Source organism: Penicillium robsamsonii (assembly GCF_028829455.1).
Source record: "Penicillium robsamsonii strain IBT 29466 chromosome Unknown utg000002l_segment0_segment0, whole genome shotgun sequence".
NCBI classification, from domain to species: Eukaryota; Fungi; Ascomycota; class Eurotiomycetes; order Eurotiales; family Aspergillaceae; genus Penicillium; species Penicillium robsamsonii.
Window position 1 is genome coordinate 2,142,448 of NW_026643220.1, and position 26,136 is coordinate 2,168,583.

General features: G+C 46.9%; 11 protein-coding genes across 11 annotated transcripts; 7 read left to right on the top strand and 4 right to left on the bottom strand.

The window, feature by feature from the left end:
- Nucleotides 1–1,753: 1,753 nt before the first annotated feature.
- On the bottom strand, nt 1,754–2,329 carry N7447_004066 (uncharacterized protein; the record flags this gene model as incomplete). The annotated part of the gene is made up of 3 exons (XM_057228341.1): nt 1,754–1,916; nt 1,947–2,264; nt 2,295–2,329. 3 exons carry the CDS (start codon nt 2,327–2,329, stop codon nt 1,754–1,756), a joined length of 516 nt encoding a protein of 171 aa, XP_057087682.1.
- Nucleotides 2,330–3,711: 1,382 nt separating this feature from the next.
- Nucleotides 3,712–4,563, top strand: N7447_004067 (glutathione S-transferase family protein; the record flags this gene model as incomplete). Its single annotated transcript, XM_057228342.1, has 2 exons — nt 3,712–4,391; nt 4,467–4,563. The coding sequence occupies 2 exons, from the start codon at nt 3,712–3,714 to the stop codon at nt 4,561–4,563; spliced, it is 777 nt and encodes a 258-aa protein (XP_057087683.1).
- A 187-nt stretch (nt 4,564–4,750) lies between these two features.
- On the bottom strand, nt 4,751–5,473 carry N7447_004068 (NUDIX hydrolase; the record flags this gene model as incomplete). The annotated part of the gene is made up of 1 exon (XM_057228343.1): nt 4,751–5,473. One exon carries the CDS (start codon nt 5,471–5,473, stop codon nt 4,751–4,753), a length of 723 nt encoding a protein of 240 aa, XP_057087684.1.
- Nucleotides 5,474–6,374: 901 nt separating this feature from the next.
- N7447_004069 (uncharacterized protein) lies at nt 6,375–7,325 on the top strand (the record flags this gene model as incomplete). Its single annotated transcript, XM_057228344.1, has 3 exons — nt 6,375–6,892; nt 6,957–7,191; nt 7,236–7,325. 3 exons carry the CDS (start codon nt 6,375–6,377, stop codon nt 7,323–7,325), a joined length of 843 nt encoding a protein of 280 aa, XP_057087685.1.
- Nucleotides 7,326–8,694: 1,369 nt separating this feature from the next.
- N7447_004070 (MFS transporter) lies at nt 8,695–10,383 on the top strand (the record flags this gene model as incomplete). The annotated part of the gene is made up of 1 exon (XM_057228345.1): nt 8,695–10,383. One exon carries the CDS (start codon nt 8,695–8,697, stop codon nt 10,381–10,383), a length of 1,689 nt encoding a protein of 562 aa, XP_057087686.1.
- A 1,492-nt stretch (nt 10,384–11,875) lies between these two features.
- On the bottom strand, nt 11,876–12,626 carry N7447_004071 (uncharacterized protein; the record flags this gene model as incomplete). The annotated part of the gene is made up of 2 exons (XM_057228346.1): nt 11,876–12,497; nt 12,616–12,626. 2 exons carry the CDS (start codon nt 12,624–12,626, stop codon nt 11,876–11,878), a joined length of 633 nt encoding a protein of 210 aa, XP_057087687.1.
- Nucleotides 12,627–13,499: 873 nt separating this feature from the next.
- Nucleotides 13,500–15,842, top strand: N7447_004072 (Glycoside hydrolase family 2 immunoglobulin-like beta-sandwich; the record flags this gene model as incomplete). Its single annotated transcript, XM_057228347.1, has 9 exons — nt 13,500–13,766; nt 13,851–13,954; nt 14,138–14,203; nt 14,259–14,364; nt 14,419–14,531; nt 14,572–14,693; nt 14,763–14,998; nt 15,082–15,633; nt 15,684–15,842. 9 exons carry the CDS (start codon nt 13,500–13,502, stop codon nt 15,840–15,842), a joined length of 1,725 nt encoding a protein of 574 aa, XP_057087688.1.
- Nucleotides 15,843–16,852: 1,010 nt separating this feature from the next.
- Nucleotides 16,853–18,641, top strand: N7447_004073 (Major facilitator superfamily domain general substrate transporter; the record flags this gene model as incomplete). The annotated part of the gene is made up of 4 exons (XM_057228348.1): nt 16,853–17,069; nt 17,123–17,392; nt 17,447–18,120; nt 18,177–18,641. 4 exons carry the CDS (start codon nt 16,853–16,855, stop codon nt 18,639–18,641), a joined length of 1,626 nt encoding a protein of 541 aa, XP_057087689.1.
- A 612-nt stretch (nt 18,642–19,253) lies between these two features.
- On the bottom strand, nt 19,254–21,555 carry N7447_004074 (fungal specific transcription factor domain-containing protein; the record flags this gene model as incomplete). The annotated part of the gene is given in 4 exon segments (XM_057228349.1): nt 19,254–20,126; nt 20,198–21,255; nt 21,332–21,490; nt 21,510–21,555. The coding sequence occupies 4 exon segments, from the start codon at nt 21,553–21,555 to the stop codon at nt 19,254–19,256; spliced, it is 2,136 nt and encodes a 711-aa protein (XP_057087690.1).
- A 2,147-nt stretch (nt 21,556–23,702) lies between these two features.
- On the top strand, nt 23,703–24,057 carry N7447_004075 (Aldolase-type TIM barrel; the record flags this gene model as incomplete). The annotated part of the gene is made up of 2 exons (XM_057228350.1): nt 23,703–23,772; nt 23,846–24,057. The coding sequence occupies 2 exons, from the start codon at nt 23,703–23,705 to the stop codon at nt 24,055–24,057; spliced, it is 282 nt and encodes a 93-aa protein (XP_057087691.1).
- A 390-nt stretch (nt 24,058–24,447) lies between these two features.
- Nucleotides 24,448–25,617, top strand: N7447_004076 (Alpha/beta hydrolase fold-3; the record flags this gene model as incomplete). The annotated part of the gene is made up of 1 exon (XM_057228351.1): nt 24,448–25,617. The coding sequence occupies one exon, from the start codon at nt 24,448–24,450 to the stop codon at nt 25,615–25,617; it is 1,170 nt and encodes a 389-aa protein (XP_057087692.1).
- Nucleotides 25,618–26,136: the final 519 nt, after the last annotated feature.

Sequence of the window (26,136 nt, forward strand, 5' to 3'; positions counted from 1 at the left end):
TATTATCCTTGCTATGAGACTTGGTTTGGAAATCATTACTAGGGCCTTGGCAGTAGGCCGCTCCTGCGTACAAGGTAGCCAAAAAATTGAGCAGAAAGGGTAATGTCCGGAAATACTCTTGAGATGATTTACTTCCTGCTTCAATTCTAACATGTAGCAGTTGGAACTTTTACTGGAGTGGTGAGTTAGCTGAGGACTAAGTGTCCATAATATCTGTATCTGTTCTGATCAGGAATCTCCGCATTACGCCAGTGTAAACAGCATACACCAGACAAACGCACAAGTGGTAGCGCAGTCATGCCCTCCACCATTACCACTGGAAGATATATATGGATTACTCATTTTGGTAAAAAGCTTTCTACTAAAATAAACCAGCGCGCTCTTTTTTCTCTTCCGAGAGTTTGCCCCCACCTCCGACTACTGCATGTTAGAGCCTTCGGGTGGCTAGTTTACAAGAGGTATCGTGAAGGATTAGACGAGAAATCGGAGTCTAAATTCTCTGCTGTGCTTCCATAGATTCATGAACTTGCGAGTTGGGCCTTTGGACCAGAGGGTTTACCAAGTCTACAAGTTCTTGCTTACGGAGACTTTTCTTATCGAGGGCGTTGGCCAAATCTCGTGCTCTGCAGATTTAAATCACTGGATGACTCGGATATACAAGAATCGACTGCTGGGCTATCTGATCTAGCATACAGAGAGGTCACAAAGGCAGACGTCTCGGAACAAGAGATTTTGTACGCCAACGCTCATTTCTTAGAAGCCTGTCCAGAGGATTCTTTGTTATATGAGCGGAATCGCCCTTTCTGATTGAAAATTCCATATTCTGGTTCGTTAACTTCACCGGGAGAGTTTAGTTGGAGGCAGTGTGAATTGGAACGTTTGACTTACTCTAGCATGAATGGAGCAGTTTGAAGAGGCGATAGTATGGTACTAGTTATAGTATGGTACTAGTTCACTGGCCAAATTAACTGATATGACGAGTGGTCTCGACAGGCTGATTCGGGCTCTGTAGATGGCATAATGTCTATGTATGGCATACATTCTGAGCTATACATTTTGAGGATTATGCGACCTTTCGATAGGGAAACATAGACTTCGCATAGGAAGAATGCCGTACAAAAAGTCCTATTAAGGACCTCTAGTGTACAGTTAATCTACAGTCGCTAGTTATATAAGAGTTCACATATAGCTCCCATTTGGTATAACCCTTCGTGCTTACCATTAGCAAAAGGTCACATAATCGTAAAACGGTATAGCTTAGAATGCATACCCTAAATCGATATTATACCGTCTACGGAGCCGAATCGGCCTGTCAAAAATACCCGTCCTATCGGATGATTGGAATTATCATATAAAATAACTTAAACTTAATATCTCATTTACTGAATCTTTGTACTTCGTTTCAAGCACAAGAACAGGGCCGCCAATATCTGTGTAGGGACAAGTCCATATCGGCCGGCTAGAATGACATTCATACGGGCCACAAAATCCATAGCATCGCTAGAGAGATCGGTCTAGAAAAAGGATTAGCTAGTTGAACTTATTTAATGAGACGGAAGAAGAAAAGTATCTATACCTTACTGTCTAGCAAATCATTACTCAGTCTGTAAGCAAAGAGATGGCGAGTATGTAAATTCAACATATATATTTGCATACGAGTCGGACTTACTTTTCTCACCCTCATGTGGCAGTAAATTGATTGATTACAAGTATGTGACTATGATATGTAGGACTATCACTGTTTATGCAAAGTTCATTTGCTCTCTTCTCTTTCTTCCGCGGCACTCTTCTCCACCTGCTCCTTTCGTTTCTTGAGCACATTGTGAATTTCCTCAACGCTCTCTTTCAACACACCTTCTACCTCACTACCACTCTTTTGCGCGATAGCCTGTAGTGACTGCAATTGAGGGATGATGCTGGAACCACCATGTATCACCTTCAGCTACTTGTCCAGGTCACCCAAGCTGCTTGTCTTCGCTTGTTCAACCTTGTCTGTAATGTACTTCTCCACATCCTCCGTCTTACCCGAAGAAGCGCTCTCCTTGACAAGACCCCACAGATCTTTAAGATTGCCCTTTTGCAAGGTCTCGGCATTGTCTTCAACCTTTTGCTTGAGCTTTGGGTATTTATCAAGGTATTTCTGGGCCTCCTCGAAACCCTTCTGCCATGCCTCATCCCCTAGATTTTCAATTTTTGACTTCTTCTCTCGGATCAAGTTTGTGATCTCTTCAATTGACTCGGCACTTTTACCGCGCTGCACAATGCTGGAGATTTATTGCCGAATCCGATTTAACTCTTCCTCAGCCTGGGGCCAATAAGCGTCGCCCATCTTCTTTAGTTAATCCAAACGACCACCAACCTCCTCCTTGAATCCAGGGTGATTCCTGAGAATATCCTCCGTGGCGTGGCCAGCAAGATCGAGCAAATGCTTGAGATATTTTTGTAGCACGTTCAAAGCCTTGGACGCCGAGTCTATGTTCAGTCCTTGGCTAACTTTCCATTCCAGTCTGGCAAACTTCCTCTCAACTTCCCGGAATTTATCGAGTAGAACCCGGCATACTTGTCCTATTGATCAGAAGGAGGAAGGGTTTTGTACAACGAGGACATCTACGTCGGTTATCGTTACTACAAAAATATCAAGGTGAAATCTCTTTTCGCATTCGGTCATGGTCTCTCTTATACATCATTCCGTCTCTCGACGCTTGCTGTTTCCCAGCCATTGAAGGCTATTAACAGAGTCAAGGAAGAAAGAAGCGCTGGAAGTTTCAGTCTCAGTGGAGAATATTGGATCTTACAGTGGGGCAGAGACTGTTCAGGTATACATCTCACTACCTTCCAACGCTAGCATTGCCCGCCCTGTGAGAAAGCTCAATGGGTTTAAAAAAGTCAAAATCCAACAGGGCGAGAAACAAGAAGTCGTGATCGTTATCCCGGTTGCTCTGGCGACCAGTTTCTGGGGTGAGAGGCTGTCTTCCTGGCTTAGTGAAGCAGGAGAATATACAGTCACTGTCGTTGGTACTGGTGAGCAGAATGTTCTTTCGACAAGATTCACGATTTCCCATAATAGGGAATGGAATGGACTGTTTGAGCCTGTCATGCCTGCGCCATGACTTACATATCAAGAGTTAATTTGAATCTATACTGGAGCTCTGAACAATCTGCTTTCGCAGTTTATGATGTCTGCGTTTCTGTACAAAGGGTTATCTTGAGAGAGACCCACGTAATGAATTGTTAATCAAGTAGACTAGGGGCTTCTTTTAAGGACGCGATTGGCAAACAGTCTTAAGAGACAAGGCGTTGTGTTAGAGAGCAGAGTTTTGCTAAAAGCCCTATGCTATTGTAATAAAACCATTTCAGGTTCCATGCAATAAAGTGCGGCTGCCAAGTGAGGCTCTTTTGGGGAGTGTGGGCTCAAAAGCCGCAAAAGCCGGGCGTAAACTTTGGGGCCGTTCGCCAAAGACCGAGCTTGACAAAAGTCCCGGTGCCACCAACCACCTACCATCTTGGCCTGTAGACTATTCATATTTATTGGCCTATAATACAAAGGCACATCCCACCAGTCTGTTATAACTATCTAGTTGCTAGTTCTAGACCTTCGGTTTTGCGTTCTCTAAATTCCAACATTCTTTCTTCACTATCCAAGAGTACACTCTCCAAATACGACCACAGTCATCTTTCGGCCCTCATCACACACATTGATCTTCGCCCATCATGGCTGCTCCGCCCAAGTTAACCCCAACCATTACCGTTTTCAGAGGTTTTCCCGAAAAAGGCTGCTACACCTGGTCGCCGTTTGTCACTAAGCTCGAGGCCCGCTTACGCTTTGGTAATATCTGCTACCACGTCGAGGCAGGTTCACCCCCGAAAGGTCCTAGAGGGAAGATACCCTACATCACACTCGAGCACAATGGCCAGTCTCAATCTATGTCCGACTCTACCCTGATCGCAAAGTCATTCATTTCGTCTGGACACCTAGAGGATCTCAATGGCAGACTCTCCCCCGTGGAAAAAGCCCAGGATCTTTCTCTCAAGGCCCTGCTAGAAGACAAGCTATATTTCTACCAAGGCCACGAGCGATGGGTCATGAACTACTACACCATGCGCTCCAAGATCCTAGGAAACACCCCCTGGCCTGTGCAGGTGATTGTCGGCAACATAATCTACAACAAGAATGTCCGCAACCAGCAGGGCCAAGGAACAGGCAGCTTCTCTACCGAGGAAATTGCGACCTTCCGACAAGAAATCTGGGAATCTGTCAACGGGCTTTTATCGGCTGCGCAAGCCCAGCATCGGGACCGTGAAGGGCCGTTCTGGGTGTGGAGCGGCGATGCCCCCACCGAGGCCGATGCAGTGGTATTTGGCTTTGTGGTATCGGGTCTGGTTTGTGGAGCGTAAGTACCCTTTCCAAGGTGATATGCCTCGGGGTATACCTCACTTGATGATAAATCGTGCTGACTGTTTGGAAGGGCCCCGGGGACCAAGCAGATTGTGAATAGTTACCCGGCGCTGGTAGAGTATGCCCGGAGGATCCATGAGAAGTATTTCCCGGATTATCAGCTTTGAAAGTAAACGTGGATTTTTGATTTACTGGATCCCTTTCTCCTACATTTGAAAATATAACGTTACCGTGATATAATTGCATCCAATCACTCACTTGAACAATATATATCTGTCATTAATCATGTAGATCGCTAATCCGCTCTTATATCGTTTGAATCTGCTGAGAGGACCCGAACAAAACAAAAGCCTTCTAATTAGATGGCTGCATTAGGACAGGGAATTCAATCTTTCGGTGTAAATGGGACAAGATTTCAGAGTATCGAGGCTCATTTTCAGCACTCAGGATCCCGTGTTGAATGAGGAATTCAACAATAACAATAGCACTGTTTGGCTTAAACCGTCGCTGTTTCAAAGCACAGACCACTTCACCGACAGTGTATAGGCTGAAACACTCTACTTCAGAGTCTTTTGGCTTTGGGATCATGTCTGGATCTAATTCGAGTTCATATGTATACTCGACCTCTGGTTGAAATAAACCGGTCTCTCCTCCAGCTTTGTTCCCACGGATGTGAAAATAAGTGAGTTGGCTCATGGGTTTGACTTTCGTCTTCACTATCTCTTCTGGTATGGTCGCTTCTTCCTGTGCTTCGCATATGAGAGCTTCAATGGGTAGCTTCCCGGCGCCGAGACCGCCGGCCGCAGTGCTATCGAGCATACTTGGATAAGTTTGTTTTCCTTCTGCTCTCTTGCCAATCCACAATCGAAGGCCTTGTTCGTCCCTCACGTAACAAAGAAGTTGGACACCGTAAGTCACAATCCCAAACAAGGCACTTGCACAACGCTCTATTTCAAGCAGTAACTCCCCTTCCGGGCCATATACTGGGAAATTCTCATCGCGCCAGCTTTCTAGCATTGATATTACAGCTAGCTTTCTCGTGGCCTTGAGGGTATCCTTAAGCACTAGAGAGCGCATATCGGGTGTGGCCGTAGCTGGCGTAGCTAATGTCACAGTTTGTTGGCGGTGATCGATTAACCACGAGTCGGACCATTGTATTTTTTCAACAATTTGTCGAGTGATATATCCTAATATGGCACTGCAACCATTCACTTTAAAGGTGTAACATTTCTCCAGAACTCCTGTCTCATGTGAAACGAAGCTATCAAATAACAACAACGTCAGTACAAAATGAAAGGATGTATTATGGGAATTCCTTACTTGTCGCATTCCTTCACTATGTCTAAAATGGTCATCGTTTTCAAAGATAGACTGCAAGGTGTCAGACTAGAAAAGCCGAGTAAGAAAAGGGGTTCATCGATTGACACAAATCTGTCATTGGATAATACCTGACCATATTTCTCACCGCCCCCTTGAAACATGTACAAATTTCAACATTAATTTATTTTTCTTCCAAAATATATCCATCAAGTCACTGTGGGCGGAACATAGACAATCTCCCACTCGAGTGAGGCAATCAATCAAAATTGATGGAAAACTCATTTATGCATACATGAGCGCGAGACGCCCGATCTAACATCTTCGCCTAATTCTTGATATCTACCTCTAGCAAGGGCTTCCGTTTTCAACGTACGCCTTCGAAATAACGGCATGGGGAGGCACCTCAGTGAAATGGCAAAGGCGGCTAATCCAAGGTATGGGTTGGTTGACTACGTCATGCAGCTGCAATCACGCGCACGGGCTTAGTGTTCTGTCGCTGTCACTGCAGAGCAGAGGATCGTGGTCTGAGCTGATTGGATGCCTGAATTGGACTTGATAGTATGCCATGGGCTGGTCCGCACACAGAGCCTCATTATCCGCATTATTCGTGTATATAAGATCCACATGACGTTTGTCAAATTGAGAGATAGAAAGGAGGATGGAAGTCTTCGGCGGAACGGCCTCGGCGATTGCCATTTACAACCAGCTAGACGCATGTATTCGAGGTCTTCTTCGACTATACAAAACCTTTCAATTCGCCGAGCAAGAGATAGGACAGCTCATTGACGAGGTATCTGCTTGTCAAAGTCTCTCTGCTATATTCAATGATGTCACTCGTCCGCTGACAGGCCGAGTTATTAATTTGGCTATCGAGAAGAAGCTGGATAAAACGCTAGAGTCTCAGGCCGCTTCGGCTCGGAAGCAGATTGGTCACATTATGAAGAAGCTAAAGCCTCTCATGAAAGGGAGCATTTCCAATCGATTTGATAAATTCATGGCAAAGATATGGTGGCATTACACCAGAGAGGAGACACAGGCTTTACTTGCCACATTGGGCTGTGTGAAGCTTAGTCTTTCCGTATTTACCTCTCTTTTGGCATTGGATTTTTCTCTCGTGGAATCGAAACAATCATCAGCAACAAGTCAGCAGCATCATGAAGCGCTTCTCATTCAGATGTGAGTATTCCAAACTATATTAAACACACTCTTTCTGCGACTGATGTAGATCTATGAGTTACAGAAAGCGTTTGAAGAAAATGGTTGAACGCCAGACTAAGTCCTTACGAAATATGACGAGCAGAATGATCCCATTGAAAGACAACACATATGAGCCCAACTGGATTTTCAACGCGAACTCGATAGTCATCATAATTGGTCAAATTCAAAAAGAGCCTATCGCTGAGGCACGGACATTTATTGACCATGAATTGCTCAATCCACGGGTTCTGACATCAACACCAGGGAGCACCGATCCTGTGAGCCTAAGTACGAATATACAACGAAACCTAACGGGCATTAGTCCGAGCGAATCACGGTCCAATTCAACAAGTCGTTTACCCATCGTACTTCCATCAGCAGAGAGTCCAGAGCCACCAACCCAGACAGATGAAAACTCATTAAAAGTGTACAAAAAGAACGAGATGGTGGTCCGTGATTATGGAGATAATAGTAGGGAGATATATGACCCAGGCTCTTCTTCATCTTCCACTAGAGGAAAGGGCAGACATAGCCACAGGATGTTTGTTCCTGTACCGCCTTTCGTCGAATCGGATTGGCGAAACGGGCATCTAAGAAGGCGTGACTCCGGGGAACAACTTTGAAACTATACATAAGCCTTTCGTTGTTGGTTTATTGGCTTCTCCATATGCAGATCGCAAGAATACTGACATTTGGTTGACATTGCGTCGGTTCAAGCTGTATTTACCTGGTACAATACCTATGAGATCGCAGCCCTCAAACCTTTTCCACGTTGAATTCGCAATTGTTTCGTGGTATGAAAGTTCGTGCCTTAATGCCTTATTATCGCCTGATTTATGACCGTTCCCTACACCGCCCCACATGTGAATATTTTGTGTACATAATTCCCAACGATGACGTGATGTAAGTATGAACTTGAATGGCACGAAAAGTTTTAATTTAATGTCTACAGTAAATCACCCAATATTGATGTGATAATGATTTTTCATGGCATGAAAAGCTTCATTTTACCTACTAGGGACAGATACCTGCCTAGGTGATAGCCCTGTAGAACCAGGGTACGCTGATTATTAAGGTTTCTGTCAAAGGCTGAAATTCAACTATTTTTATTTTTCTGCAGTTCAAAAGTTATAATCCAGGCGATAATACATTGAAGCATCATTTGTATGCAAATACATTTGACTTCTGGTGTCTGTGCACCCTCGTAATCACTCCTTATCTCTGGAGATTCAAAAAATCCATGTTTCTGGACACCAGAGTTACAATTCGGAGGGATCAGGGGCTTTAGTCCCTGTACCATGGTTAAATTTTTGCTTTATCCTGAATTATTTGGGTTTAGTTCGTCATTCAAACAATACCTTCAAACACTTCAACGGGCCGAGAATGGGTCGGGCCTTTGAAAACCTGATAAGATCAAATTTGGGCCATTGAGCGCGACATATCAGCAGTGATATCATAGGCCCAAAGATGGGCTAGATTCAGCTGTATCTATGGATACATGTATACTTAGCAGATGTATCTATCTACACGCCTTTGGAAATCGTTCGGGCCGAGCTTTTGCCGCTCGCATTGTACCTGATTTGATGGGCCATTTCCTGCTGTGCCGATTTTCCGGTGATCGTCCGGCATCTCGGAGATGGGTCGGCCTTGCAAGTATATACCAACGCTACCGCAAGCCTCCGTGAGAATATAAGTACCTACCATGTTATCTTGAAGTATCTCGCACGACCATTCCAATCGCATCAAAAGTTTCTCCACGCCAACAGACTCTCACATTTATCATGTCTTCAACGATACCAGAAGAGGGCTCGGAGATCCCAGAGCCCTTGCATTCCCAACGTCTATCTATGGTCGAAACCAATGAGAGCCTCCGCAACCGGGGTATCACAGAAACACCCCCGCGATTGGATTACAACTACCCTGTTATTGGACATGATGCGGACCCTGTATTCCCTGAAGAGTACACCGTTGAAACCAGCACTGGTCTTGTACCCGAAAAGACCTTGGAGGAGATCCGATCTCGCCCTTCTACCTCATCCACAAAAGCTGGCACGCCGCCTGACACCGACCTCGAAAAAGGAGAGAATGGGCCTACAGAGTTTGTAACATTCACCATCGGTGATCCTGCACACCCCCACAATTGGTCCCGAGCTTATCGCTGGTACATCACTCTTGTTGCCTCAGGTCTTGTGGTATGTGTCGCATTTGGTTCCGCCATTGTCACCGGAGGATTGGGTTTGATTGAAGAGAAATACAATGTCTCTCTTGAGGTTGCAATCCTGACATGCTCAATCATGGTCTGCGGATTCGCAGTTGGTCCTCTTCTCTGGTCTCCCCTCTCTGAGATCATTGGCCGAAGGCCTGTGTACATAATCTCTCTCGGTTTGTATGTCATTTTCAACATTCCATGCGCGCTGTCCCCAAACATCGGTGGCCTGCTCGTGTGCCGATTCCTATGCGGTGTCTTCTCCAGTTCAGGCCTTTCCCTCGCTGGTGGCACCATCGCCGATATCTGGAACATTGAGGAGCGCGGTATGGCCATTGCTTATTTTGCTGCTGCACCATACTGCGGCCCTGTTCTTGGCCCCATCGTGACAGGTTGGATCACCGTTGGAAGTGGCCGTCTCGACCTCTTTTTCTGGGTGAATTTGGCCTTCGCCGGTGCAGTGATGGTCCTGATTGGTCTTATCCCAGAGACATATGCTCCAGTCATTCTTAAACGCCGCGCCGCAAAGCTGCGCAAGGAGACCGGAAACCCGAACATCGTGACCGAGCAAGAAAAGACAAAGCTCACCTTCCGAGAAATCGCTCGCACAAGCTTGATCCGACCTATCACGATGATCATGACCGAGCCCGTTCTCGACCTAATGTGCATGTATATCGTCCTGATTTACGCAATGCTCTACGCCTTCTTCTTTGCATACCCCGTGATCTTCACTAAGCTCCATGGCTATAATGACGGCCAGATCGGACTCATGTTCATCCCGATTCTGATCGGTGCCGGCTTTGCCCTAGTTGTCACTCCAGTCATCGAAGGCAAATTCAAGAGGATCTGCAGCGTTCGAGATCCAACACCAGAAGACCGACTCCACGCAGCCCTGCTGGGTGCACCTTTTATCCCGATCGCCTTCTTCATCTTGGGCGCTACCTCCTACAAGCATATCATCTGGGTTGGACCGGCTTCGTCTGGTATTGCCTTTGGCTTCGGCATGGTGCTCTGCTACTATGCAGTGAACAATTATATCATCGACTCGTACCAGAAATATGCTGCGTCAGCTTTGGCAGCTAAGGTCTTCCTGCGATCTGGTGGTGGTGCAGCTTTCCCGCTGTTCACCACGCAAATGTACGATCGTCTTGGGTTGCAGTGGGCTTCTTGGCTGCTTGCTTTCATCGGACTTGCCATGGTTCTTATTCCGTATGTTTTCTTCTTCTACGGAGGGAAACTGCGTGCAAAGCTCACTCGGGACTAAGAGTACTGTTATTGTTTGTTTTCTTCCTCTTGTGAAAACTGAACATTGGGAAGCCTATAATTGCATGGCGAAGAAACCAAAGTTCTTGGTTTAGACATTATTTAGATATGGTTTGGGGGTAATAATTTAATAGACTTAATGTTAGAGCATCACAATAATATTTGTTTGAATCAATTCGTGCAGAATTAGGTGCTAGTACGGAGCTGTGCAGAAGGCCAGGATGCAAAACCCTCATATTCAAGATTAAATATAAAGGGGTATAGTAAAATACATTCTGTACAGTGCGCTACCCTGCGGCGTAGCACGGTTTATGGTATAATTTTGGCAATTTACCACGACATACGACACAACCTCGATTGACTAGGAATATGTCGCCAAGCTCGTCGTTGACCAAAACACCCTGTACCTTGTGATGGTATTTGGAAAACGATATTATTCAAGACAATTTCTGTGAGGCTTCAAGAGACAAACAAATTGAACATTATCTGAGAGTATTGGATACCGCGCGGTAGTACAACTCGGAAGGAGACCATTATTTGGCTCCTGGGTTGTTTTAAGATAGCTCATGACGTGGTTACATACTACCCAGCAACTCTTTCTGGGTATTAGCACATGATTGCGCCAAAGTCCCGCTAGGAACTACTGAAATTGCAACAACAAAAAGGGTTGAATGGTTGAATAACTGGCTACTGGTCAGGTGAAATTGAGAAATAAGGGCGAAGGGGTGGGGGAGATATATTCCTAGAATGAGGATCACCAGGCATGCGACTATTTTAGACTTGTGTATCTAAGGAGATTGGGGGAACCAACCTAGGTACATACCTAAATCTTACCCGTGACCCCTATAGATTCAATGTTTGTACTTGGTCCGAATTTTCAAGATCAAGATGTCGCTCCGAAGTTAGCCTTGCGGCTGAAGGAAGAACTAATTCGATGTTCAGTGTGATCAGGTACCCTGTATGATGACCCAATACTTGGCACAGGCACAAGGCTGCGGCTGACCGTGAGTGTAGCTGGGAGGAAAATTGAGACAGCATGGAGAGTTTTAGTTTTCAAAGGTGATGTGTTCTAAGTCTTATGTCAAGATACTTCTATGAGAATGAGCCTCTCACCACGTGATTCCGGTCGCATTGTTTTGTGGCTCTTGACGGAAGTTAGGGCCTAATATATATACCGTTGCAGTGCAATCGGAGGTTCCGATTGTCCCTATGATCTTTTGGCTGAATGGTTAAATGCTCTTGTTTAATCACACAGGTGGCCTGAGTTCCCGTCTGGATTACAGTTTACTTGAAGTTTAACAAAGTCAAAAGATGGACGTTCTTCGACTTGCCATGCGATGGCTCAGAGGGGTAATATGACAAAATACCAAGGTGCCAAGCTCTCAAAACCAAATTACATCACAGCTCGTATTCTTCCCCCTCGTTTTTCCAATTGGTCGTAGTCCACTCCCGGGATACTAAGCAGGCCCTGGGAAAGAGAAGACTCTACATCTCTATTCTCCCTTCTTCGCCTCATGTAAATGTTGAGCAAGCACTTGACAAGGCCACCCTCCTTCGAGATTCAAAGTTTCAAATCGCTTAAATCCTTGAGACTCGTAATATTGAACCAGTTTGCCATCGTCACCTGCATAGCAATCCACCCGTAGCAAGGAGGCTCCAATCCCATTGGCAACCTCACGTGCATGGTCCAGAAGACGTTTGCCAATCCCCTTACCAGCGTATCGTCGATCCGTGATTAATAATCGCACATAAAGTTCAGGCTCAGAGACAGCTGTCACGTAAGGCATCTTCTCTCCAATAGCAAGTGCCCCTATGATGGACCGCGGAGCTTCTCCGTTCATAGTTTCGGGGAGTGAATCGGAGGGTCGATTTTCGTCCATTGGCGAGCCATCAGCAACCTTGACGGCGACCCAAAGGCCATGGCCGGTTGTTGCAAATTCTTTCAGTTGTTCAGTGCGTCGTGGGTTCTCCGAAAACGGTGATGTTCCCCACTGCCCAACTCTACCATGCGATGCCAGCCAACTGACTGTGGCATCTAAGATATCGAGGACTGCTGGAGCGTCGTCTACCGTGGCTCGCACAATAGCAATGTCGTGGGATTCATTATGAATAGGCCTTTGAAGACATTTAGTGAATATCGGTGGATGGGCTGTCACTTTTGTTCCTCATTGATATTGTTCCCTTCCATCTACCTCTTCATAGGTGGGTTGGTTCTTCAGGCAATAGAACTTACTTTGGTGCCATTTTTTTCCAATCTGAAATGATACGACAACGGGTAGTTGTCGAATAGCCTCACGGAACTGATTCGAAGATCTTGGGGGTATATGACAAGGCATCACCTTACTCTTTAATATATATTTTACTTCACGCTAAGGTAGGGGCTAAGGTAGGGAAGAGCCTAGATCTATCTCTCTCACTCCCAGACCAGGTGTGCAAATCACATTGGCTGAGACTGCAATTTCCGGTCCAGTGGCGTGCGAAGGTTAGTCATACAGTAATATAAATTTCCAAATACCGAGTCCAAATACCCGGTCGGATACAGTACTAAACCACCCGATCGAGGGTAATTTACCCTGAATCTCCACGGGACGTCGGTTCCAACCTGACAGTATTGACTAGTGAGTTTGCCTATTTATATTCGCACGTTAATCCTGTTTTATTGCTAGTCAGAGAGTTCCAATATACCGAGTTTTTTACCATACAATTCGATACAGACCGATTTTGATCAATCTCCATCGGCCATCACTGGGCCCTCTGGCTTTGCCCGACATTTTCTTCTATCTCCAGACGTCCTACTTCTTACTGCCTTGATAGCTTTAAGCTAGCTGCTAAATGCCTATTCTTATTCTAGCTCTCTCTTATGTCCCCCATGTATCGTATGTGCTGACATCTCCCACCGACATCCACATACTATCCACATTAGGGTGTGCTAAGCTACCCCGTGGTGTGGATTACTCGAATGACTCTAATTATGGTTCAGTTTGGAGCTGCGCTAAACCTGACTACTGAGCTCACGGCCACTGATATAAATCAGCCCCCGCCCTCTCTGAGATTTCTCGCAATCAAATGTGCCGTAAAACATCACAAACCAATTTGTCACCAATTTGAACCACAAACATGATGTTTTCCAAGCAACTCTTGTCCACGGAATGGACTTTTAAGGACCGAGACGACGAGTCACTTGATGCATGGATACCTGTGAAAGCGGTACCTTCCACGGTGCAGCAGGATCTCATTGCAAATAAAAGGTTAGGGGTGCGCAAGGCCCAATACCATTGGGGCTGGGATTGGGGTCCGATAATCATGACAGCTGGCATCTGGCGCGAGGTGCGATTGGAATTCTACCGCCTTGCTCTCGATCATAAGATGGCGACTATTACGGCAGTTGCCAAAATAGATCAATCCAACTCGGAAGGATGTGTTGCTCGCTTCCATTTGACTCTACGTGGACATAAAATTGCCCACTAGGATATCCTTATACCCGCCGATCAAACGGCCCAATCCAGCTTCGAGGTCACCAATCCTGAATTATGGTGGCCACATGGATACGGTCCCCAGACCTTGTATGATGTGTCAGTCTCACTCTTGCGAAACGGAAACGAGCTACACAAGGTATCCTAGAAATTTGGCATTCGGTGCGCGGAAGTGATTCAGCAGCCCGATAAACATGGGAAGTTGTTCTTTTTCCGAATCAACCGAGTGGACATATTCTGTGGAGGGTCCTGCTAGATTCCTGTCGATACCCTACTCCCTAGTATCAGCGCAGAGCGATACCGGAAATGGATCGAGTTAATGGTGGTGGAAGGCCAAGTGATGACCAGGTATGCTAGAGCGGAAGTTATTTTTTGCAGACCATCTAACAACAATTTAAAACAGAGTATGGGGCGGCGGGATCTACGAAGATGATGCTTTCTATGACGCTTGCGATGAGCTTGGTGTGCTGGTTTGGCAGGACTTCATGTTCGGCTGCGGCAACTACCTAGTATGACCCGAGCTACTAGAGTCTGTATGACAAGAGACAGTCTATAACGTACAGCGATTGAGACATCATCCCTCAATCGTGATCTATGTTGGCAACAATGAAGATTATCAAGCGCAAGAACAGTCGGGGCTCACCTACAACCACGAAGATAAGGATTCGGAAAGCTGGTTGAAGTCTGACTTCCCGGCACGCTACATCTAAGAAAAGCTGCTTCCAGAACTGGTATCCGAGTACTCGCGGAGTACTTTCTACCATCCGGGAAGCCCATGGGGCGACTGAGAAGCCACGAGCGATCCTACTGTGGGGAACATCCATCAATGGAATGGTCGGTCTATCTGACCCATGAATGGAATCCCATTGGGGCTCATAATTGAATCTTCTGGCTGACGATTTTATAGTGTGGCATGGAACGCAAGAGAAATATCAGATTTTCGACACCTTGGGAGGTCGCTTTAACAGCGAATTTGAGATGGAATGCTTCCCGCATATGTCGACGATCGAGTACTTCCTGGAAAGCGAGAAGGACAAGCACCCACAGTCGCAAGTTATGGACTTTCATAACAAGGCTGATGGTCACGAGAGGCGACTAGCGACGTATATAGTGGAAAACCTACGCATGGCCACTGATCTAGAGGTCTGTTGTTTACCGTGGTCACCTGAACCCGAAAGAAAGAAGAAAGTACTAACATTCTACTTAGACATACTCCTACCTCACAGGTTATTCAGGCAGACACTATGATGTTTGGATACGGTGGATGGCGCCGCCAATGGGGTGATGAGCGAAAGTGTGGTGGGGCGCTACTGTGGCAGATAAATGACTGCTGGCCCACGATCTCATGGGCAATCGTGGACTACCTTTTGCGGCCAAAACATGCCTATTACACTGTCAAGCGAGTGATGCAGCCTATGGTGATTGGTGTACGACGTGAACATCACAACTGGAATGTTGTGCACGCAGTCCCTCCCACAAAGAGCCGGTACGAAATGTGGGTTGCTAGCAGCCGACACGAAGTACTGCATGGAACTGTCGAGCTACGATTCTTATCGGTGGTGACCGGCAGGGACCTACGCCTTCCGGGTGTCTTCACAGATGTCACCATTGGAGCTAATGGTACTTCCGACATCATGAGTGGAATCATTGATCATGTCACCCAGCTAGAGCCACATGTTCTTGCCGCGCGACTATGGATAGATGGTCAGATTGTGGTCAGGGACATTGACTGGCCACAGCCGCTCAAGTATCTCGGTTTTGCTGATCGTGGACTAGAAGTGAGGCTGTAGCCAGGACCTTCGGCTGGACAGCAGCTCTTGGTAATCAGCGCACGGAAGCCGGTGAATGTCTTGTCTTTGAAGAGCGTGAGAATGTGCGAATTAGCGACAGCGCTATAGATATTATTCTGGGCGATGAACAGGTGGTGGAGGTTACAGGGCTCAGTGATGGTGACCTGCCATTGGGGTACCGTTACCTCGGTCAGTAGTTTGATTCAACCTTTTAGAAATCGCGGTGTGATACAATCGAAACTTCTCGATATGAAATGCCTACAATCTGAAAATAGAAGGGCTTGTTGTAAGATTAATTGACCGGTTAAAATAAATGTGATATGGCGTGGGAGAGAAATGGGCTCCCGAGTCCACATAATACCCTTCTGCACCGAATATTGTTATACCTTCTGTTTATAGATATAATATTTTTGTTTGCTAGCCGTGGATATATAATCGACACACCCCCTTACACCTTCTACTTGTCATAATAGACGATTAATTTAATTTCGGCCCCATTATCGTACTTGTCACGCTTTCCAACTCAGCTCAATAGGAAGTCCGTTCATCTAGGATTGGTCTCTATTACCCTGCTCTATGTCTCCCTCGAGACCAACGGATTATATTGAATGTAATATGGCCGTTTGCGAGTGTTCATCTCCCGCCCTCCATATACTATTATGGAAGTAAAGCGCTCATCTCCCGTTCTCTCCATTGACTGTTATAGCAGTAAAGAATGTAGATCGTAAATACAGATAGAAAAATATTGGGGGAATTTGGACTGTTACGAATGAATGTCTGCAAACTCCGCGTTTTCACAAAAGGATGCCGTAATTGGGGCCGATCCGGGGACTAACGGCGGAAGATTACCCTTTTAGTCGAGGAGGAGGCGGAGGAAGCCGAGTTATTCCCCGTGGAGGTCGACTTACCCCGGTTTTTCGGTAGTGATTGGCCGTGATCGGCCCGTTTGGGGAATTTCCAATCCCCACAATGAAGGAAAAAAGACTCTCACAATTGGACAACCATAATCAAGAGAACACTAGGAGCTGCTTTAGCCAAGGACATCCGAGACATTCACAAACGGGCCTTTCATGCCGACGAGACACAGGAAAAGTGGCCCCATGACTACAACAATAAATATCATGCCGTGACACCCCCCTTTCCCCACAACCTCAGTTATTCTTTCTGTGGATTACATCCCTCTGCGTGGAGAAGACAACGTTTAAGCATGGCAGACCACACACATACAGGCCACCTAGCCGAGAAAGAAGGTGCCAGTGATGCCATGCACCATGAGCACAAGGAGGGCGTCAAGGTAGAGACTCTTCAAGGCTCAGTGGCTCTGGATATTGCCAGGCGAACCAATCCTCCGAATCCATGGAGTGCTCAGATGAAAAAGCTATATTTATTCTTGACTGTGGCATATCTTTGCTCGGCCCTAAATGGTACGAGAAAGACAATCAATAGCCGATGGAAAATTCATCACTAACTGGCTCAGGATTTGATGGCTCGCTTATGGGTGCTCTGCTTCCTATTAAGCAATTTCAAGACACCTTCGGTGCTGGCTTGGTGGGTTCGAAAGCTTCCTTGATTCAAGGAATGTACACCATTGGAGGTGTCTGTGCGCTGCCGTTCGTCGGAGCTTTCCTGGATACCTGGGGTCGCCGGTGCGGCATGTTCGTTGGGTCCTGCTCTGTCATCCTGGGTACTATTCTTGGTGGAACCGCTAACCACATGGATCAATTGCTTGCCAGCCGGTTCTTCCTTGGTGCGTGTCTATACATTTCACATTCTGGATAACCCTGTTAACAACATACCTTAGGCTGGGGCTACTCCTTGGCGTCCGCTGCCGCACCCGCATACGTGGTCGAGATAAGTCACCCCGAATACCGCGACATTTTGACCGGTTTATACAATTGCCAGTACTTTGTCGGTGCCATTGCTGCTGCTGGTGCTTGTCGCGGATGCCTGAGATTCGAAAGTTCCCTCGCCTGGCGCATTCCCATCTGGTGTCAGCTGATTTCGTCCTCCATCGTAGTGATAACTGTTTGGTTCATACCCGAGTCACCTCGTTGGCTTTATAGCCATGGGCGCCGCGAGGAAGCCTGGGATGTTATCACCAAGTATCACGGCGAGGGGTCTAGGGACAATGCTTATGTCCACCTACAGGTCCGGGACTACGAAGATGCGATCAACCTCGAAGGGTCGGATAAGAAGGCATGGGACTTCAGAGAACTCGTTAACACGAAGGCCGCCAGATGGCGCCTCACTTGTGTGGGTATCGCATCTTTCTTGAGCCAGTGGGCGCAGGCTGGAGTCACGAGCTACTACATTGGCGGTCTTTTAGCCACAGCTGGTATCACAGACACAACAAGGGTGCTCAACGTCAATCTGGGCAACACGATTCTTTCTGCTGGCGGAGCTTATATGGGAAGTTATCTCGGCCCAAAATTCAGACGCAGGCCTATGATGATTGGCGCGTCTATTGCTTGCAGTGTACGTATATACACCGTGTGATTCTTTATGTTCTATGCTAAACTTTGGACATGAAGCTGTGCTTTGCGAGCTTTTCAGCCACAACCGGTGTATACGCAGAGACAAAAGCACCAGGAGCTGCCACTGCTTCTATCGTGTTTATCTTCTTGACAGGCTTTTGTTATAGCTTTGGCTGGACCCCATTGCAGGCCATGTACGCCGTCGAATGTCTTTCATACGAGACTCGCGCCAAGGGAATGGCCATGTACTCCGTCTTCACCAATATTGCCTTGCTCGTGAACCAGTTTGGATTCGGAAATGCCATCAATGTCATTGGCTGGCATACATACATCATCCTAGCCGGTTGGAACATTGTGCAGGGAGTGTTCATCTATTTCTTCGCTGTTGAAACAAACGGGCGGACCCTCGAGGAACTTAGTGAGATCTTTGAAGCGCCCAATCCCCGCAAGAAGAGTACCGAAACACAACAGGTATTGGTGTCCGAGACGGAGAACCAGGTGGTGGAAGTAAAGGGTGCATGAGTTATTCGGCTCCAGTCTCATGGTGAGTTAATGTACGCTATCCGTTTCTAGAGAATATATATTGTTGGATCATCCTATCTCCAATTGGGGCGTGTAGTTCAATATATCTAGGAAGTGCCTATATACTATCTGTCCTGTACAGGTGCTACAACATTGACAGCTTTGTATCGAAATCATCAGCCGTAAATTTTCACATAATGCATGGACGGCGTAGGAAAGTAGTAGTTGTTTGCCTTAGAATATGTGTCAAACCAGCAATTTGACGATCATCCGCTAAAGATCGAGATCTAGCGAATATTTGTATGCGGGTCCAACTCTTACTGCTATGATCATCTGCAGAACTCGATCTGTGGGACATCGCCCCTCATTCGGTGGGCCGGTCTATTCTCAAATGTTCAATAGTCCTGCCGATCTAATCATGAAGTGGAGATCATGCACATTCCAACATGCAATTTGATGGACATTTCTCCATTGACCTAGCAGGTCGTAAACGAGGTGATACAGTGAATAGGCTCAAATATTAACCCATTCTATTCAATAACGGTCGCACATTTGTTTTTGATTGCAAAATAAAATTATATACATTGGAGGCAATGGGACAATGCAATGCTCTCACGTATTGGCTGCAGATGAATCCAAGAAAGACATTACCACATTTTCATTCTGAGCATTGAGGTCAAAAACTTCAGGCCAGAGGTTGCTATGATCCCAGCTCAAATACTCCCACATGTGCTGAGACGAAAGGGTTTCAAAGGAAGTAGCAGTCCAATCCGAAACGCGATCGCGGGCGATCTGTTGGTCATTGTTGAAAGCATTCGGAGGAAGGAAAGTTGGGGGGCCGAGACTGTCTCCACTCACATCAAGCGGCTCTACAGTAGGACCGTGAAGGTTAGACTCTAGAATTCCAGAAATGACCTCGAGAGAACGTCCTGCGGTGTGCCCGTAAGGCTTCATGCGACCAAGGGTCAACATAGCTGTTTCAACCTGCGTCTTACAGGCAGTGGGATCTTCTTCTGCGACCCAAGCTGACAAGCAAATCAATGGAACCATAGTCGCCTGGAATAACATCCAAACAGCGTTCCAACCGATCATTTGATTCAATTTGATTGTCGAGGAGATGTCTTGGATAGAAATCTCGGCGATTTCCTGACATTTTTGAATAGCAGTGCGCTCTTCAACCCGAATAGCCATGAAGGGAATTCGTCGCATTGCGTAGTTCAGTAAAGTTGGGCGATAAAGTAACATGCGATGATTGTAATATCGCCAACGCATCACAGTACGCACAGCATGTAGTGACTCGGGACAGGGTTCGTAATCCTTCAGGACCGGTGGCAGGTCATGCCACCAACGAACAAGCTGCGAATCCAGATCGAACATATCCGTGTGCGATAAGGTTGGCAGCGCAGCTAACGATTCTTGAATCTTCAAGGCAATTTTCACGAATTGAATATTTTCCGTCAGGGGGAGGACAGCGAAATAAGATTCCTGCCAAGAGTCAATATAGAAAAAGAGCCTGGATGTTTATGTCCAGGAAATGATAGGGAGGAAATGTTCACCCTGTCAAGCCGGCTAGGCAAATTGACTGTGATACTCGGGCCAAAGTAATCCATACTTGGCCGGCCGAGTGTTTCATGGCCCCATGTTTCCAAACAACAAAGTGACCACCACACGCGACGTTTGAACTCCTGGATTCCGGACTTTTTAGGGTCGAGCATTGAATGAATATCAGAAGGTTCCCGCTGAAGACCTAAAGTGACCGCCATCCGTAACGACGCACCCATAAGGGAGTATGCGAGATTCGGTTGACTAATATAATGACAGTACCATCCACCCAGCAGACCTAGGGCTTGAACGACTTCAAGGCTAGGATCCCCCAGTGAGCGTAGATTTAAGTGATCCATTGACCGCTCGTAATACGCACAGTGGGTATGGTTATCTGCGCCTGCGGCTGTAATATTTCCCAACGCGAGAACTATGTTGAGTAGTGCAAGCCATCGATCATCCTTCCGACGACCGAGTAGGTAAGTCGTGCGAAAGGCTTCTTCGTCTATGAGTGGTGCAAATGGTTGGAAGTTGAGAAAGTACGCATCTAGCATTTCAAGTTCCGTGGGTGGGAGGTCTGGAAGAGGTGTGGGTTGAGATGGGGGCAACGAGGTGCTTGGTTGGGCGCCTTGCTCTTTGGACAAGGAATGGGATAAGTATGAGTTCACTGAGGGATGCAGCCACGCAATGACCTTCAGTGCGGCCTGGATAGATGAAACACCTAGGTAGGAGGTTGGGTGGCGAGCCGATAATGATAATGCGTTGACGTCGTCTGAGATACGTCCGACTGATTCCGGGGCACTAGCACACTGGATTTCATCGGGTTGCTCTTCGGGCATCGTATGCAGTGACTCCAGACCAGGCATTTCCCCCGACAACGTAGAGTCGCGGGTGTCCAGGGAAGCGGCCACAATCGATGAGTCTTGGTGGTGGGAATATTGGGATCCGCCTGTGGTCACCAACTCCAACAGTTTATCCCTTGAGAAATTGGCGATGTTCTCCGGGGGGTGTCTGGAAACAGCCTTTTCAGTGTGCTTTTGTAGTCCGGCGAGGGTAGTGTTGAGTTCTCCCGCTGGCTAATTTGATCAGTTTGTGTCCTCAAACCCTGGGCCCGGGTTGATTTATTTAGCATTTGTTTTTTTTTTTACCTTTGCGATGATCGAGAGTCCGTATAGCCACACAGCTCAGGCTTTTTGTACCATCGACAGGCTTCACATGGCTTCTCTCCATCACATTTGATTTTGCGCCGACGACACGACGTGCAGGCTCGCGGCGTAGATCCACGCCGGCTGAGTCGTTCACTCCGTCTTTTATGCTTGGGGTTACGCAAAACCTCTTCGCTGCTCGGAGCAGCTTTGAACGCGATGAACATGACCGAGAAAGATATAAGGAATAGTCAACCAGATGGATAGAGTGTGTGGCATACGCGAAATTAAGAAAGACTCAAGAGACATAGGAAATGTGGAGATTGAAAGTGGTACGTCGATCTCGGGGTATGCATAACAGTCAACGCGGGGTTTGGCACATGGATCCTTCAGGGGAAGCTTTCGAAGGCTTGTGGGGGATTCGACACTTCCCGAGATAACTCCATGATAGTGCCGAGGTCCGAGCCCGATTGATACAGGCGGAGACTAAGCCTATTTAGGAAATGAAAAGGCGGACCTGCACCTCCAGGTCTTGAAATACTTGTTTGTCAGCATCTTAAATGACACACACTAAAAATCTAATTGTCAAATTATTCTTCCATTAAAAGAGGTAATCTGCAAGGATGACACCATCAAATTCGCTAGGATGGCCCCATGAACCAATTAAACCCATTCCCGGCGTATTCAACTGCCTTTTCCCACTTCCCGTAATTGATCACCATGATTGTCCTCATAGACGCTAACCTTAGAATGGACCAATCTAGGGAACATGCGGTTGTCCCCATACATCCAAATATGGGCGGCCATTTAAACAAGCCAAATACGGACAACTACTGTCCACTATAACAAGCACAACAGATTCTTGATGGTCGGGGTCTTAATGCCTTCAACTGTTCTCTCCTCCTTCCATATTTTCTCATCTGGTCAAGCTGGTCACGCCGAGGACGCAGCCATGGAGAAGAAACCTACAACCGAGCACGACAATCTTCCTGGATTAGCGATCACACGCAATCCTACAAAAGAGTCTAATAACACTATCGGTCGTGAGGGCTATTGAGAAGCCGCACTTGAGGTTTCCCAGGCCCGCGTTGATCTTTTAGGTTCGTTAATTAAAATATATACTAACAACCAAACAGGCCAAGATGGGATTTTCTGCTTTGCCTTTGCTTCCCTCGCAGCGATTTGGGTGTTCTTTCGCCTCGCTGGGACTAAAGGGCGAAGCTATGAAGACCTTCATGTGATGTTTCATGCAAAGCTCAAAAACCGAAAATTCACGAGATGTAGTTACACTCTAATTCAAACTTTCTTAGAAAGATCTCTGATTGGCCTTAACAGCTACATTAAAGCATCTATGGATGACCCGGTGAGGACGCCGAGTCTGATCATGAGCGGAAGCCACTTCGGGCTTCGCGAAAAGAACGCGGGTGCCTCACCCCCACACATTTGCAAAGCTAGGGCTTTGTTCTATGTGTCTTGCTTGAAATTGCGCCGGTACCCATAGAAAAGCGAAAAAAGAGGTCGTATCTGCACGAGAATGTACAACTTCAAAGCAGGGTGAACTTGGTTGCAAGTCGTCTGCTGCCCGGTTATTTATATCTGACCTCATCCTGTCAAGCATCAAACGACTGTATGCGAATTTTCATTGATAAGAGATTTCAAACGCTTGCAATCAGTCACATGAGCCAACCATGCGTGTGTCTGACTCTTCGCCCACAATCCGTTGGGAAACCACAGCCTTTACCATCGACCTAGTCCAAAATGACACAGGGGCCATTTGCGTGCGAAACATTCTTCCTGCAAGGGCAAAGGCCTAGCAGTCGGCCTCGCCCCTCTTCGAGTCATCCGAACTGCTGCTAGTCTGCGTCAAGATAGCAGGAGAGGGCAACACATTCGACAAAACCGCAAAATCCCTAACAGCTGCCTTTCCGCGTGACTGAAATACTAATACAAACGATGGTGAAGTAGAAACACTCCACATTCAGAGTTGAGACGCAAGAACAAAAAACTACACACCACTCAGCTTTCTGTCTACGGACTGATTCCAGTCCTCAGGTCATTGGCTACGATCACAAATGAGTCCGAGCACACCGACATTACCATTGCTCAGCTCTCCTCAATTACTGTTAGTGGCTTGACAGCGAAGTCGCAGCAGTGATACCATGACTACAAACTCTGGACTGCCACCAACAGCTGGTTTCGAGAAGCACTGTGGCGCGAGCAGACACTGCCCGAAATTGGCATCGACAGTGATGGGATATGCGAATTCTCTCACGGACATTTGTGCTCACAGGCTACGTTGAGCCTCCAAAGTCATGGATCCTTTTCCATGAGCAGCCATTTGCCAATGGGTGTTCTAAGATCAACGATAACCAACATGCCTGGCTTTGGCAAGTTGAAAATAACGGGTCTTGGCGGTCGGAGATTGGAGAAATACTGCACCCTGGGTATAGCTTTACGAGCGTCCCTAATGATGGTCTCGAGTCGGAATTTGCCGCGCTCACTAATTATTGGCGACAGATCATGAGGTCACATCAATCAGAATCTGGCTACCATCTTCACCGAACTGTCTTATGGGTGATCTAGATCAGGATAAGGTAGCGGCTCTTCTCAGTGCTGTGGCTAAGATGGGGGCCGAGTACTTCGTTATCGACGCTGGATGGTACGCGGATGATAGTACTTCGTGGGATGAGGCCTGTGGGAGCCTTCGCAAGGAGATTCTAACATTTTAACTGTCGCAGTATTGAGGACCTAAGAAATACCCGTACGATTTGGTAAACAACGGCCTGAATAAGTCAAACAGTTTAGAAGACGTCACAATTTTGCTAGCGTAGGCAACAGCATACTCAGGAAACGCCATTTATACCAGCTAACCCAAAAGCCATGCTTGGGCCGCAAAGTTGCCATTTTGCCAGACGGACCTGCCATGGATATTGATGCTGACCGAGAACTCCACTAGCTTGATTTCGACTTCAGGGTAACTCCTTCTGGCTTGCGTTGCGAGCTATTCTGGCCCCCTTTTCTCACTGATAAAAGCCAAAGCTTAGTATTCTTGGCAAGGTTTTTTTTTTTTCCACCTCAACCCTTGACATTTCACACAAGACACAGGAATTATAGGAGATATGGCGCGATCATTTGCAGACGACAATGCAATACCTAACGGCTGGCGGACACGATACCCGGGATCTGCCATCTGGATCATCATCGCTATTTTTCGGGGATTTTTGGAGGCTTTTTTCTACAGTATATACTACATCCCGAGCTCTTTGCGCCAGAGTTCAACGTGGACCTATCGGCAGGCCTGCATGACACGGCTTCTCGAGAGAGTCTTTCATATTATTACGGAAATTGGTTTCACGCAATCTTTGAGCTTGAAACCGGAGAAACTCGGCGATCGCTGGGTAACCATCGATCCAGCGCCAGCCTCCGCATATTCCGGCGACTTCACGAGTGACACTGTCAAACCGGAGACGGTCGGTGGTACCTGGTATCCAAATCTACCATCGAAGCAGTCGCTACTGGAAGAACAAGGCCTAGTGGTTCTGTCCTTCCATTCTGGCTCGCTCCTGTGGCTGACTGGACGACCAGAAGACTCAGAGCCCACGGCAACCCTGTTGAACAACAGTCTGGGCAACAACACTCGGTCTTTTTGGCTGCAGTACCGTCTCGCCGGCGGGAGTAACCCAACACCATATCCCGGGGCCATGCAAGACGCGGTGACAGCATACATCTACCTCACCAAAGACATGGGAATATCCCCATCGCGCATTGTTCTCGCAGGCGATTCCACGGGCTCGACCATTGCAGTAGCATTGTTGCGCTATCTTGCCTCCATCAAGGAGGTAAAAGATCATGAACTTGCCGTACTTCCACCCCCAAAAGCATGTCTTCTGTTTTCGCCCTCGGTCGAGTATTGCTTCGAAGGTGATCCTGAGGCCGTCAGCACAAATAGGAATATCAAGTCCGATTACGTCGAGGCGCATATGATGGCATGGGGTGCAAGGGCTATTGCGCCCCCTGATACTGTGCAACTGGATGACCCGTATATCTCTCCAGCACTGCATCCATTTGCGACCACGGTTCCAATTTTCGTTCAGGCAGGAGGCGCGGAGGTTCTCGCTGATAGTGTTCGTGGGTTTGCAAACGCGATGAGCTCTGTCCCGGGAAATGTGGTAGAACATCTCGAGGTTCCAGATGTGCCACATGATGTTTATGTTGTGGGAACTATTCTCGGATGGCCGAAGGAGCAGAAATATATCCATGAAGCTGCAGCCAGATTCGTTCTCCAATAATCGGTTAATGTTTCACCATATCGTTTCATTCGATTCTACGTTATATCTATTCTTTGTGAAAGATAAATCCACGGTGCTTCAGCTTGCAATAGAAACACCACAGCAGGCATATATTATAATCGAAAGAAAGCGCTATTATAAGTCAAAATAAGGTGCCAGAAACGTTCACGTACAGAAAGTAAGCCGCCGGAGATAAAAGCCATTTGTTCAACTTGGGAGATGTTCATATATTTTCATGAGTCTGTATTTGTAGCCACTTTGCTAGACCGCGGTTGCGATGAAACTCCAATATAATTCGACGGTTTCTAGACAGTCCCAATTTGTTCTAGCAAAGAGAATCATCCAGTTCATCCATGGTGCTAGAGCTCGGTAGTCTAGCGTTTAGTATGGCTGAGTACAGAGGTAGAGTATTCAGCCATTACTGTGATGAGCTGCTGTTTGTAGTAATCGTGTCAAGCGCCCAACACACCTTGACCTGTCCGTACATCATGATGTAGGCACATAACGAGCGAGAAGATA